This window comes from Sciurus vulgaris, assembly GCF_902686455.1.
Source record: "Sciurus vulgaris genome assembly, chromosome: 4".
Lineage (NCBI taxonomy): Eukaryota > Metazoa > Chordata > Mammalia > Rodentia > Sciuridae > Sciurus > Sciurus vulgaris.
The window spans coordinates 185,095,147-185,109,787 of record NC_136464.1 but is presented as its reverse complement, the minus strand read 5'-3'; the positions used below and the strand labels follow the sequence as shown (position 1 = coordinate 185,109,787).

At 47.9% G+C, this 14,641-nt stretch overlaps 1 protein-coding gene across 2 annotated transcripts; it reads right to left on the bottom strand.

The window, feature by feature from the left end:
- Positions 1–745: 745 nt before the first annotated feature.
- On the bottom strand, positions 746–14,054 carry ING1 (inhibitor of growth family member 1). 2 transcript variants are annotated; one of them, XR_013763520.1, is made up of 3 exons: positions 13,059–14,054; positions 3,900–9,088; positions 746–2,628 (listed from the first exon to the last, which is right to left on the bottom strand). XR_013763520.1 is itself a non-coding variant. In XM_079138058.1 (2 exons), the coding sequence occupies exons 1-2, from the start codon at positions 13,192–13,194 to the stop codon at positions 8,385–8,387; spliced, it is 840 nt and encodes a 279-aa protein (XP_078994184.1). In that variant the 5' UTR covers positions 13,195–14,054; the 3' UTR covers positions 746–8,384. The 2 variants fall into 2 exon arrangements, 1 of the variants encoding a protein (XP_078994184.1); XM_079138058.1 differs by having other exon boundaries at positions 746–9,088.
- Between the last annotated feature and the right edge of the window lie 587 nt (positions 14,055–14,641).

The window sequence follows — 14,641 nt, the reverse complement described above, 5'->3', positions numbered from 1 at the left end:
CATACAGGTTGGTGGAAACATGGAAGGGCACAGCCTTTCTGGCAATGTCGCAGAAACAAAGTGTGAATTTTTACTAAAATTTCATCTCAATATATCTATAATAGAGAAATACTTATGCCTGTGCAAGATCAGAATTCTGCAAGAAGAAAAAAAAAACCGAACCATTCTTGCGTAGCTATTGTTTTGCTTATCAATCCTGACACTACGATCCACCCCATTTGGCTTAACACAAGGTCCTTTAACTTGCTCCTGGATCTGGAACTTGGGCAGGGCTGAGTGGGCACAGCTTGTCTTGCTTATGTGGTGTCAGATGGGTTTGGTACCTGTGCAGGCTGTCTGGCGGTTGGCACTAGCAGTAGTTGGGACGTCAGTTGAAGATATGGCTGGAACACCTGTGCGGCCGATCCAGGTAGCAGTGTCAAAGGGTGGGCACCAGTAGAGAGGAGGGGGTCACAAACTGTGTCACCTGGTCTAGCGCTGCCTGGGCGGTCTCATGATGCTGGACACCCTGCTCTGCTCATGAAGGCAGGCACAGAGGCTCATTAGAGCCAAAGCCAGGGAAACAAGGCTCTCCACTTGCTGGGGGAAGTGGGAGATTTGTGCACATTAAAAACACCAGAGTCACGTCTAATTTCACAGAAGACCCACTGATAACAGTTGTCTTGGGAAAGTTATAGGACCAGAAGGGGTAAGTGGTGATTGATGTGGTCCATGTAGAAACTCAACTTGAACAAGCTTAGGAACAGATTTATTGACTTGCATGAATGGGCAGTTCCTGGGGTTCAAGTGGCTTCAGAGACGGCAACGATGCCATCAGAACAATAGTCTTCTCTTGTGGGTCAAGTGAATGCCTCAAGTCCCAGAGCTGTATGCTCGCAGCCTAGCAGCTCCTCAGAGAAACAAAAGTAGCTATGCTAGCAGCTCCAGGAACAAGACCCTGGGGGAGAAGGTGGATGGCCATGGGAGACCTGTCCCCTCACACTGGCGGCAGGCCAGAAGGGAGGGCACGCTGATGGAGCAGGCCTCGCCACACGCGCGCCTCCTCAGCAACTGTTCGCCATTTCGCTGTCTTGGCACACAGGGAGTCCACTTTCTTGTGTTTTCCCTCGCAGTTCATCAGAATCTTAGTGTCTGGAGCTGGCTCTGTCCAAGCACTGACTGCAAGTTCTCTGGGCACACTCACAGCCTCAGTGTTATCTGCTGACCTCACTATACAGATCTTTATTTCCAGAGCTTTCTCTGCTCTTAAGGAATGCTGGCCTTGAGCCCTTAGCTGTTAAGACACCAAGGTGCCCGTTTTCTGAAGAGGAAACATAATGTCCTTGGTAACAGGATGGTTCTTTATCCCACAAATATTCCAGTGCCACGACATCACCAGTAAATTTAGAAACATCATTCATACCTTCTTTCAGATGCCAGATATCAAAAAAATGCAAGACTGTCATGAGAGTCACACTACAAAGTAACTTTACAGGTGTGAGGAAATGAAATGAGCAGATCTGCCCATGCCTTTTGCTCCCTCACCACAGTCACAGTAGAGTACAGCATCCCTGCCATTTTGAGCTTTTGCTATTATTACATTTGCTATTCTATGGCCTATTGAGTTGTCTTATTTTTCAAAAATTAGGTTTCACTACAAATTCAGTAGCAGGAACTGCAACCTCATTGAAGATCTGCATTATACCAATGTCCTGTCAGAGCTTAGTAAATGAGAGCAACATGCCTATTTTACATTGGACTTTCTAGGCTATTTTGAAATGTGGAATAATGTGCAGTAAACCCCACAAACACTTCATAATTACCCTCACATCCTGCTCTCCTCCTCCCTTGTACAGCTGAATCCACTTTCACTTCTGTAGACTGAGTTCTCACAGGCTCACCTTTCTATTCTTAAGCATTCGACTTGGTTTACTAAAGAATTAAACCTTCTCAATTGCACTAAGATTTCAACTTTTGCACAGTGAGATGTTCCTTGTCGGCCTTCACACTGTGATTAACTACGAAGAATGCCAGAATGTTCACTGCTGTGTATTTTCATGTTCACATGACTGACGCTTTATCAAAGATCTGTATTGTGAAAACCCTTCACCATTAGTCAACTTCTAATTGTTCATGTTTATGCAGCAAATCGATGATGTGAAGAATGAGATATTTTGATCATCAAGATATTTTGACCAAGGAATACTTAAAATTATCCCTCTTCCACCTAATTTTTATTTATCTCAAATACAAAAATTAATTCCCATTCCCTGAGCACATCCCAAGTAATGGGGAAGGAATGAAGCCAGATCCAATCTGGTTGCCATGCTGGCAGTGTAACTATTCATTTGGGAAACAAGACATCTACCAGGGCAAGGGTTTTTAAAATGAAAAGGTTTACTCCAAACATAGTACCTGACTGTCCAAGACAGATCCAGCTGCTGTGTCTAGCACACCATCTGCCCTGGGGCCATCAGGATGCCTCGCAGACCTGTCTCCACCGGGCCCAAACTGGTTCTCAACACAGCTGTGGTACAGAGAAGACTCCCTGCTGCAATGTCCTCCTTGCCACTCTGGTTCCAGGGGTTTCTGAGACTTTTCTCCTACTTTTGTCTTTGCTTCAGGCATAGTCAGAATCAATTACTGTTCCTGCCAATCAAAAGACACTTAAATCTTAGGAAACTTAAGTACTTATCGAGTTATTTTAAATGTGAGATAAACAAATTTGGGAGACAGCAAACTATCTAAGTACCTTTGTAAATCGGTAAATTAATAACAGACCCTGTGAACAATTATTTATTTTACATGTTTTTACAAAATCTTATGACAAAAACATTGAGTTGGGTGATCAAAATCTAACCACATTGTGTCAACTTCAGAAATATTCTATGTCTAAAAAAGGTTTACATGTTTACCCTAAAAGCATTCTTTTCCCACAAATCAGTTCGAAATTCTCTTTCAGGGGTGCTTCTAGAACTGACTTCAAAGTTAGAGAGTCTAATTTTTAAATGTGAATTCTTGGGTTCATTTTTTTACTCAACATATACTTATTAAAGGCCTCTGGTCTACCATGTGGAGCCACAGTGTCTGATACCTGGGTAAATGCAACCAGTAGCACCCTGAGAAGAGCTGGGCCTGGGGAAGGGTGCTGGCCCAGAGAATCAGTGCGGCCTCCAGAATCACAAGCTCCTTCCTCACTGAGCAGGTTGAGAACACAACCTCATCATTGTGGGCCTGTTTCCTCATCTACATAGTGAGGAGACGGAACTAGGTTCCCTGACTATCCCCAAGTCCAGCCTAGAGGCAAGACAACAAGAAGTTTCAATGGCTTTGACAGCTGCTATAACTAAAAATTGTCTCTCTACTGATTTCTATTTTGAACAAAGGAAAATAGCATCTTCTACAGAACAGCAGCTGCGGATGGCTCTCTGTGCGCTGTAGGAACAGGGAGCAACCACTCTGCGTGTGGACCAAGGATCAGCTTGTTTTTTAGAATAATCCCAGTTGACCAAATGATCACTTGTACCGTGGCCTGCGTAGCACTTCAGCTTTTGTGAAGTACATCCACAAGTTAGTGTGGCTGACCTTCCTGTGGTGGGGTGCACAGCATCATGGCCCTGTCAGCTCATAAGGACAACGGCTGAGATCAGGGACCCTGGGCTAGACTCTATGAGTGGAACCGGTGCTGACTCAAACCTGCAGATGTCGAGTCTCAGATAACAAGGACAGCAGCTATCCTGGCAAACTGCTTCAAACACCCTGGTAAACTAGTCCTGAAATCCATCACAGGGCAAGACAAGAAACTTGCTGCAAGTGTCCTTCCTGATTCCCTCAAGAAAAATCCATGGATAGGCTGGCAGTGCAGGGTTTCATGTTCCAAAGATCCTTTTATTCAGGCAAAGGCAGCAGGCAATGCAGACCTTGAGCTCTCACCATCCTGGGTCCTACTGCAGCTCTACTCCTCTGTGATCATTCACATTTCTTCTGTGGTCTTCCATTTTCTCAGTCACAGGCTGATAAATTCTCTACACCACAGGGCTGGGAGAAGGGCAGAGTTGGTGGTCACTGTGAGACACTTGGCCAGCTCCATACAGCTTACAAGATCAATGAATGTGAGAGAGCAAGTCCTGGACACTAGGGGGTCTCCTAGCAGACACAGGGCATATGCAGCCGTGCAAATGAGTTTCAGCACGGGAGACTCAACATCCTTACCAGACCAGCAGCTTCTTTGTGGCAGGCTGCTATATACATTTAACATAGGAAATAGCAACAAAAAAAGCCAAGTACAGGAGCGCCTGCCTGTAGTCCCAGCTACTAGGGAGGCTGAGGCAGGAGGATAGCAAGTTCAAGGTCAGCCAGGGCAACTTGGTAAAAATCCTAATAATTCCCCTCAAAATTAACATAAAGTATACAAGGGCTGGGGGGAGGTAGCTCAATGATGGCGACTTGCCTCACATACAAGGCCCTGGGTTTGAACCTCAGCACCACAAAATATGAAATAAGAGTATATAAGGTGCCTAGCACAACGTCTAGCCCGCAGTGACAAGTGCTGGCTATCAGCACACATGAGGAATGCTCCTTTAAAGCTGACATGCTCAGCAAGCGCTTCCTTGTTGACAGATAACTTCGACAAAGCACTGAACACAACAGATTAAGAGCTAACCTGTTACTCAATTTGCAGTGACTTCTTTGTGAACTGGGATTTTAAATTAAAAACACCAACCTCATCTTTCTGAACAAAATCAGGCCCTATGGAGTGTCAGAGGTGAAGGAAGTGACCTGATGCGGTCTGCGTTCCAACTGTGTGTCAACCCTGTGTGTCTACACTCACTGTGTTTGAGGGGCACAGCACATAACTGCATTCATGAATTAAAAACTGGGTAAACATTCTAAAACAAAGCCCCTAGTGGAAAACATCAGGAGGCTATTTTCATGTAGCAACATGACATATATTTGTTTTCCTCCTGGGTTCTCTACACAAATTCAGAACAAGGGTGACAAGCACACGTAGTACCTCAAGAAAAGCAGGTACAGGTGAACAATTTTTCCAGATTACAAAAATCCAGAAGCAATTCCCAAACTGCCTAAAACTGCTTGAACTCCAAGATTTAAAGAGGAATGGACAAACTAAGAGAGGAACTCAGACAAGATCCATAAAATCCTCCACATGTGCTGGCAATTCCAGAGTCACAGGTTACTAGATAGCGGATGAGCCCAGTGTGGCTTTAAAACTGCAGATGCAATTTTCAATCATTCTGTCTGGAACACAGGTGAACGTGAGCTACAGAGGAATATTTCAACCAAGTATCTGCTCTGAAAAAAGCACACAGCAATGGCTTTCACTTTGATAAATGCTTTGTTACTGAGTGCTGGCAAACACTGAAGGTCTCAGGTACCTAGAGGACTCTCATTGCTCCAATCACAGCGAAGGGACACTGGCAAAGGTCCCAGTCCCCAGAAGCTATGTCCCCGTGGTAGGCCACTGTCAGGAGGCAATGTCTCTTCCTAGTCCCAGGGAGAGCCCCACTCCCAGCCTCTTTCACTGAACTGAACCATCAGGTTCACGTTATCCAATTTAAATGTAAATGTATTACATCACCATGAGAACATTTTAGATCCTTTATTTGAACTGCTTAGTTTTTATGCAACAAATAAATACTGAACATCTACATAGAAGCAACTGTCTAAAGCAAACTCAGAGTCTCCTTGATACTCACTGGGGTTGTGGGAATTCGTCCACTGCAGACAATCATGATCTTAAGCCTAAATCTTGACTGTTCCAAGTACTTACCTGTACTTGAGTACTTCACTGTCCACTAGAATCAACATAATTTAAGACTGTCAATTCCAACAAAATTTGACTTTAATGTATCACATTATTTTTTAAAGGAAAAATGCCTGTGTCCTCATTAGAAACTTCATTAAAGCTAGGGAAATTATTCCAACAGTGAATGCCTCACACCAGGTCCTTGCTCCCACAGCCCCACTCACTCCTCAGAAACACCCTATGTGAAGCAAGTTATTTCAAAAGTAAAAAACTGTAGACCAACACGTAAGCCACTTTTTCCAAAGCAAATGCCCAAAAGGATACACAGCAAGGTGTGGCCCACGTGCCATCTCTCCCCATCAACAACTGCTTTCCACTCAATCATCACTTCTATAACTTAATTGTCATTATTGGATCCAATAGGAAGTGAAAAACTATGGTAGAATTTTACACAAGCAAAGATTCTTTATTTTTATTGCCATAATTTTCATCAACTATTTTAATTCTCTAACTTATTTTCATAAATTCTTGTTCACTATTTCTTTAGGTAAATTTCAAGTTTAAACACTCAAGATTCTTATAACGGCTAGAATGTTAACAACTAAGTATTTGTGGGCATTGATGTATAAAAAGTTCAACTATTAACATGCAAAAAGTTGAAATTTTAACATATGATCAATTCTTACTTTTCTATTAATCTTCCATAGTGGAAACTCGTGGAAAACAGGAATTTGCTTGGCACAAGTAAAGTTCTCAACAACTGTTTATCAAAAGTAAATGGTCAGAGCGAGGCCCAGCAGCACATGCATGCATGCAGTCCTACGAACTCAGGAGGTGAGGCAGGAGGATGGCAACTTAGAAAACCCTGTCTCGAAATAAAAAACAAAACAAAGGGCTGGGGATATAAGCTCAGTGGTACAGCACCCATGGGTTTAATTCCCAGTACCACTAAGAAAAGTAAACCATCAGAAAAACACTTACTGTTTTACATAATGTAGATACACACCACAGCTGTCACCAACTTTACAGTGATGATGCTCAGTTCACCTTTGTGGTGGCTCCATGGACACTCTATAGCAGGCTGCAGAACCGAGTTTACCATGTTCCGAGCTAAAGTGAACCACATTATCACTTAGGAATGAAAGCTCCCAAGGGCGGTGAAAGAACAGGTCATCAATACCAGAGGCTAGTCTAAGTCAGTGGTCAGCAAACTTTCTGCAAAAGGCCAGAAAATAAGTAACTTTGGCTTTTTTGGACATACAGTCTTGATTCTGCTTCCCAACTACCATTTTACAAAAGCAGCCACAGACAATACATCAGGAAATAAACATGGCTGTGTTCCAATAAAACTTTATTTATAGACACTAAAATTCAAATTTCATATAATTTTCATGTGTCATGAAATTTTTTTAACCATTTAAAAACATAAAGACCATTCTTAGTTCACAGGTCATATAAAAACAGGTGGTGGGCTGGATTTGATGGGTGTAATTTCTTGACCTGTGGTCTAAATGTATATTCTTTTTTGACATGAATTTATCTGCTGGCAATTAGGTAACTTCTACTTCAATATTGAGAACAGTTAATACACAATTTGCTTAAGGCTTTGTCTAAACTGCTGGTGTATAAATTTTTCAGACAAAATTTTAAAAATTACTTAGGCTAAAATTAAATATACTGCTAGAGAAAGAAACTGGCCAAGTTTCATTTATTCTTGACATCACACCTGTACAACTCACACACACAGCAGGAAGCATACCTTGGTTTCACAACAGCATCAGGCTGTGCTTCCAATTATAATACAGCAAGAGCAAGATCTCTGGGAAATGTACATTTATACACTTGACATAAGTTAAAGACAACCACACTATGATCTATGATAGCAAAAGCGTGATTTAAATTCCATGATTAGATCACTTCTTTTGGAGTTAATAAAAATGAACTCAATCATTTAAAAATGGCCATTTTGGGAACAGACCAGTATATAAAATATCTGCCATGTAAAATTTAACCATTCACCTCATTTTTTTTTTTTTTTTTTTTTTTTTTTTTGCAGTGCTGGGGATGAAACTCAAGGCCTGGGGCTTGCTAGGCACTCCACAACTGAGCTATACCCCTAGCCCCACCATTTACCTTTTTAAAAATAATTTTCCAACTTTAAACCTTTGTTATTGAATTGTTATATGAATATACATTATGGTACAAGAAACAAATTTGCTGTAGGCTGTACTTTAGCAACCCGGCTAATTAAAAAAAAAAATGTTCATAAAGTGTAACATTATTTTTCATTAAAATAAAATAGCTAAATTAAATCTTTTCTTATCACAATGTGTTAGGTTGCTTCCAAGTCACCCCCCCCACACACAAAAAATCAGTCTGAGACTCACTTAAGTGTTTAATTCAAACCTATATTTGTAGTTCCTAAAACGTTGATCCACAGACCACTGTCTTCTTACACATGTGTACCAGTGAAAACAAAAGGCCAGGAGACTCACTGCCATCCCCATGAAGGGGACGCGCCTTTTCCAACATTCCTTGAAAATATACATTTGACCATCCTCACACCTCAGCGCAGGCGGCAATGTAATAAATACACTGGCTGATTCTGTTCTCCTCACTACTAGTGAATGTCCACAAACTACCTGTTATAGGCTCTCTCTTTTTTGGACTTCTCCAATGCTTTGTCCATCGTTTTCTCATTTTCCCCCCGACACTTGGGACAGTACCACTTGCCCTTTGGTTTATGATTGAGTCCCACACACGAGAAGTGGAACCACTCGATGGGGCACTCGTCATTGTCGCAACCTATCATTTCTCCATAGGAGACCTGATTGCACAGACAGTACGTGGGCTCGTTTGGGTCGATGGGAAGGTCTGCAGGGGATGCTTCCCTCTCTGCTTTGGCCTTGGAGCGTTTTTTCTTCTTGGAGGTCTTTGCTTTCTTCTCCTTGGGTGTTCCTGAGGTGATGTCATCATGGTCGTGATTATTAGACGCGTTCTCGCGGTTCTCATTGTTGCGCTGCCGCCGGGAGCGCTTGTTATTGGGCTTTTCTGCCTGCGCGATCGTCTCATTCTTTGCCTTCTCTTGGCCAGCTTTGCCGCTGTTGCCAGTGGTGTCGCTGATCTCCTGATGAGCCTCGAAGAGTTCCACGTGACTGTCCACTTGTCTGCTCCGGTTCTCCACCAGCTCCACCATCTGACTCACGATCTGAATCTTCTCATCGCCCAGCTCCTGGCTCCGGATCAGGGCTCTCTGGATGCAGTGTAACACTCGGCGTTTTTGGGCACCATCTGTCTCTCGTTTAAACTTCTCATAATACTCATCCAATTCCTTCAGGATTTCTACAAACAAAATAATATGAATTACACATTCAAGCTATAAATATAAATACTAGTGAAGAAATCCACTTGATTAAATAAGCCTTTTATTTAATTCTCTAGTCTATAAAAAAGTAACTGTTAAGGACAGACAAGACTAAGGCAAATTTTCCATAGAGAAATCTTACCATCTGTAGGCCTTTCCAGAGACTTTCTTACTGTTGAACAAAGTGCAACATAATTGATAATTATGTCTTATAATTCCATCATTTGTATTCAAATGTTTTTCTAGTAACGTGTTTATTCTCACCTATCAACATCTAAAATACCCTCTGAGAGAACGTACACAGATTTAGACAATGGTCACGCCTGGGTTAAAAGGCCCAGGTCCAGACTATTAAACGATCAAGGCCCTCGGTCATCTGTTACTTTACAGTCTTTCCAGGGTGTTGTCCTGCACTACTGAAAACAACAATGATTTGGTCACACTAAACTAGACAACTTAAGTGTTGTTTTAAAACAAAAACAGTAAATTTTACTTTTGCCATCTCCTCTTTATAGCAATTCCATTTTTAGAGCTACCAAAGTTAATAAACTCAAAAACATTATCAAAAACAGGCTGATGACAGTGTTTGTGATTTTAAAATGTATTTTGTCTAATGTAATTAAAGCAATCAAAGTTATTAAATAATCCAGTTAAAACAAAACAACTATATATTCTTACCCAAAACCTACTCATATACATAGAAATCCCCAGTTATTTTTAAAAATAGTACATTTCAATCCTGAAATCCTCTTGTGGTCTTTTTTTTAATTAATTAATTTATTTTGTGGTCCTAGGGATTGAACTCAGGGCCTTGTGCTTGTAAGACAAGTACTCTACCAACTGAGCTTTCTCCCCAGCCCCCTCTTATGGTCTTTTAAAACACAGAAACTACCCTAGACTATTAGGAAGTGTGTGAGAAGGGGAGGGAGCTGGAGGGAATGTCTAGAATATTACCACTATGCTTTCTGGATCTCTCTAGCTGTAAGACATAAACCTGGCTGAGAATGGTAGCACACACTTGTAATCCCAACACTTGAGAGGCTGAGGGAGGAGGACTGCAAGTTCAAAGCCAGCACAGGCAATTTAGTGAGACCCTGTTTCAAAATGCAAAATAAAAAGGGCTGGGGATGTAATTTCATTATAGAGCACCCCATGGTTCAATCCAGTACCAAGAGGGGGAGGGAAAAAAAAAAAAAGACAAACCTGTATTAGAGTAAACACATGAACTTAGACCAATAAGAAGCACAATGAAGGGTAAAGACTATATTCCAGGCTCTGAAGATATTTCCCAGAGGAACCATGCAAATCCTGCTACCAAAAAGGTAGAATGCCATGATCTCACAGTCTTCAATAATTCAACAAACCAACTGATCCAACTTATTTATGAGTTATTAAAATGAGTCTATGGCACTTATTTTTAAATGGATTGCAAGTGTCAAAAGTTGTGTTTAGTTTAGTATCAAATTTCTAAAGACAATACTGGCATTTTATAGATGAGAACAATCCTACCATATTCCTAATTTAAATTAATATACAACTTCTACTACAGGAGAAGCCAGCTAACATCCAGGTGAAGAGAAATCAATACAACATCACAAAATTACTGAGAAATCTGCTGCCTACACAATGGCATTCATTTCTCAAATGTTCTAAGCAAAGTACTTTATCATTAAGTCACAAAAAGCAATAAACAATGATAACACCACCACCACTGCTAAATAGGAGGTATTCTGCCGGGACAAACCGCTTCTTCGGCCCCATCAGCTCAGCTTCAGACTGCTATTGACCCTGTTTTCTAAAAATATCCCACATCAAAGTCCCAGCAATATACGAATCCTTAAATGTTACATGAGATTGTAGAAATTTAATTTGGTCTGTCCAATAATGAAAAAAGGTAAATTTTATAAAAAATTTAGTGTTTTTATACTTGGAAAATAATTCAACCAACCTCAAACATCACTTACAAAGTAACCAACCTCTCTCTATGGGTTTGTCTACACCTGATGCTCACCAAGCACAGACCGTCAAAGAGGTTAGACCTGCAAGTCTAAAGGCAAGGCTTGGTGTAGTGTCCCGGGGTGGCGGCGAACCTCAACACCCACAGCCCGCGCACGGCGGCAGGACAGGGCGGCGCTCGGCGGTGCAGAGCGCACGCGGACCCGCGAGGGCGGCGCGGCAGGTTCCTCCAGCGGGCGTACACCACAGCTCTCCTGGATGACACAGAATCCCGAAACCCGCTCCCGCTGCCTCTCCCTTCGGGGTCCCGAGACCCCTGGGCTGGCAGGTTCATCACGACCCGGGCACCACCCCAAAACCCGGGCCCTCGGTCACTCACGACTCCAGGTCAAGCGCAGCCGCACCCTCGACTCAGCAGAGCGGCAGCGCGGGCCATAGGGACTGGGCGGGCGGCCGGACCCGCTGCCTGCGAGCCGGGAGCCGCCATTGCCCCGCGCCCGGAAGTAGCTGGGCTCAGTCACCAGCGAAGCCGGGAAAGGGGTCGCGGCGGACTCCGGCCAATGGGAAGAGGAAAGCGGGCCCCGCCCCGAGGGCCACCGCCTATGCGGAGCCACCGTCCAGAGGGCGGAGCCCGGGCGCACTCCAGTAAAAGCGCACTACGGAAGAGCACAGCCCGCCCCTTCAGCTCCGGGACCCAATTCGAGGCGGGAGGCCTGGCGACCCCAAGACATTCAAATCAACTCGACCTCCGCCCTCCTCCCCGCCCCTCTCCGAAAGAGGAAAAAAAGAGAGCGGAAACAGATCCATGCCACTCACTACGCAAGGCCCGCCCTCATCCGGCCCGATCACCAATCGCTAAGCAACAGATTCATAAGGACATTCCACGGAGACGCCAAGACCAATCACACGGGGACTAAGGCGGAACATTCTGCAATATGCTAATTAACTTCCTATAAATGTCGCTGCGAAGCTACGTCTGGAGCAAAGCGCGCAGGGGCGCTTCCTCGGCAGGGGCCTCTACCGCGTGTCGCAAGGAAGCTTGCCTTCCCTCGCAGCCCCTCCAACGCTTCCGTTTCCCTGCTGCGCAGCCCTGTAAACATGAGTAAACTCGGAGCAACGATCCACGTTCAAAACAGAACCCCCAGTGCCTTGACTGACCTCGCAGTAAAGTTTCCCTAACAGCCAGCAATTCCCGGCGGGCACGGAGCCTCTACCTCTCTGCCACTCCGGGCGGCCGGATCCGCAGGAAAGGACCCACAGGTCCCCTCACCTGCCACACTCCTCTCCAAGCCAGAAGTCGGCCAGCGCCCCCCGAGCAGCACAGATGGGCGCCTTCCCCGCCTCCGCTCCTCCCCTTTCCTTCCTTTCCACCGCACACCGAGAAAAGCCCTCGTCCTCCGCAAACTACACCGGCGGCGTCGCCCCTCCTGGTCGGCCCCGCTCCGTGTCCAGCACCAAGGAAGGGCCGGAGGGGGCTGGGCAGGGGTGGCCGCGACCCCGATCGGGCCCTGCCTGGTACTTTATGTAACACTCGGATGCAGGACCGGGTGGGGTACCGCGCCGAGGGGCCCGGGCGGCGGTAGGAACCACGGGCACCGCGGCCCGCAGCCGTCCCTGCAGCTGCCAAGCCCGCACCCCGCAGCCGAAGCGCCCGTACAGCCCTCCGCTCGCGCCGCCGCCCGCGCCCCCTCCCCGAGGACGCGGCGGAGCCCCGCGCCCCCTCCCCCGCAGCACCCGCCTCATCACTTCACTACAAAGAGCGCTTGGGTCGCGCAGCCTTGCAGCGCGCCGCTCGCGCTCCTTCCCCCTCCGGGTCCCGGCTCCGCACACAAGGACCTTGGCAGATCGCAGGCTCCCAGACCTTTTGTTCCTGTCCCGACGAGGCCGCCGCAGGGGCCGCCGCTCCCTCCGGGTCCTGCAGGACCGGCCGGCCGCGGCGGCCCGGACCGCGGGATGGACGCGGCCGCCCCCGCCCATCCATCACCGCCGTACCTTGGTATTTCGCGTCGATCTCCCGCATCAGCGAGACGTTTCTCTGCAGGTCGAAAGGCAGAGACTCGATGGAGTCCAGGTAATCCTCCACATAGTTCACCAGGTGGATCTGCTCCCCGTTGGCAGGACTCAACATGGTTCACCCCGGAGGTCCCCGGCGACTCGGCGCGGCTTTCCGCTTCCTCCACCCCCCGCCCCCCTCAAAACAGCACTGCAAAATGCAAAGCTCTCGCCCTCCCGCGCCCCCCCGCCGCTCCGGCCCGGCCCGGCCAGCGGCTACATCTGCCGGGGCCGCGGGGACCCCGGCGCCTGCGGGCGCGGGCCGCGGTGGCAGAGGCTCCCGGGCGCACGCCCCGCCGGCCGCGCAGGCCCCCTCCCAAGCGGCGGGCGGGCGCGGGGGGCCGCGCGTACGAGCGCGCACACACCCGGGAGAGGGCCGAGCGCCGCGGCCGCCGCCGCCCACCGCCGCCGGGCGGGGAGGGGAGCCGAGCGGGGCGGGCAGCGGGAAGGGCGCGCTCGGCCGCCCGCCGCGCCGCACTTGTCCAACGTGGAAAACCCAAATACCAGTTTCAAACACTTGGGAAACATTCAGCCCCGCGCGCACCGCGCATGCGCCCCGCCCCCCCGCCCGCTCCCGGCGGCGGCCCCGCCCCCGCCGCATTCACGCCCCTCACCGTCCCGGGCCGGGGGGCGGAGGGCCGCGATGTCGGCCCGCGCGGGGGCGTGGCCCTGCCCGTCACTTTCGCTGGGGCGAGGGTCGCGGAGGGGACAGCGACGGGGCCGTCGGGTCGGGGGCGACAAGAAGGCGCAAACTTTACTAGGAGTTTGGCACTTGGTGGCGAGGCTGTTGGGAGGAGCTGCACGCCGGCCGGGAGACACGGGGTGGTGGCCTGCTCCGCTGAAGACCCTCCCGGGACCTGACTGGCAGCGGGACAACCGCCTCAGAGACTCCAACTGTCGTACACCACCTCCTGCCTCTCCTAGCCTTACTCTACTCTTCCCCGCCCCACGGCGCAATATAAGTAAGAACCGGAAAAGAACTGGCAACCCAGGGAGCCAATCCACTTGCAGCCCTTACCTCAGCGACCAATCAAGATGGAGGAGGGGCGTGGCAAAAGCGGGTAACCCCTCTCGGTCTCGTACTACTAGAGCCTGGGAGGCGGGCAAAGCAGGCGAGCACAGGCGAGGCGGAAGCCCTGGCGCATGCGCACTTGGGCCGACAGCGGCCACGGGCCCGCGCGGGTGGGTGGTTGAGTACGGTCCCGCGGCAGGACCACCACTCCCAGCAGCCCTGGCGGCTCCCGCGCCTGCGCCGTTTACCATCTCTCTCCCTTTGTCACCTCCTGGAGCTCAGTTTGGAACGGCTTGAAGACAAAGGGGCCCGAGAGCAAAGCTGCTCCCCCGGACCGAGCCTCTGCGGAGGGCGGGCGGGCGGAAGCGTCACTTCCCCGGATCCCTGGCCCGTTAGGCGCCTTCCGAGCACTCTCCACTCCCCCACTTTTGGAATGACCGCCCACAACTGGGCAGCTGGCGGGACTTTACTGTCCTTCGACGCCCCGGACCCTCTTTGAAATCCCTTCCAC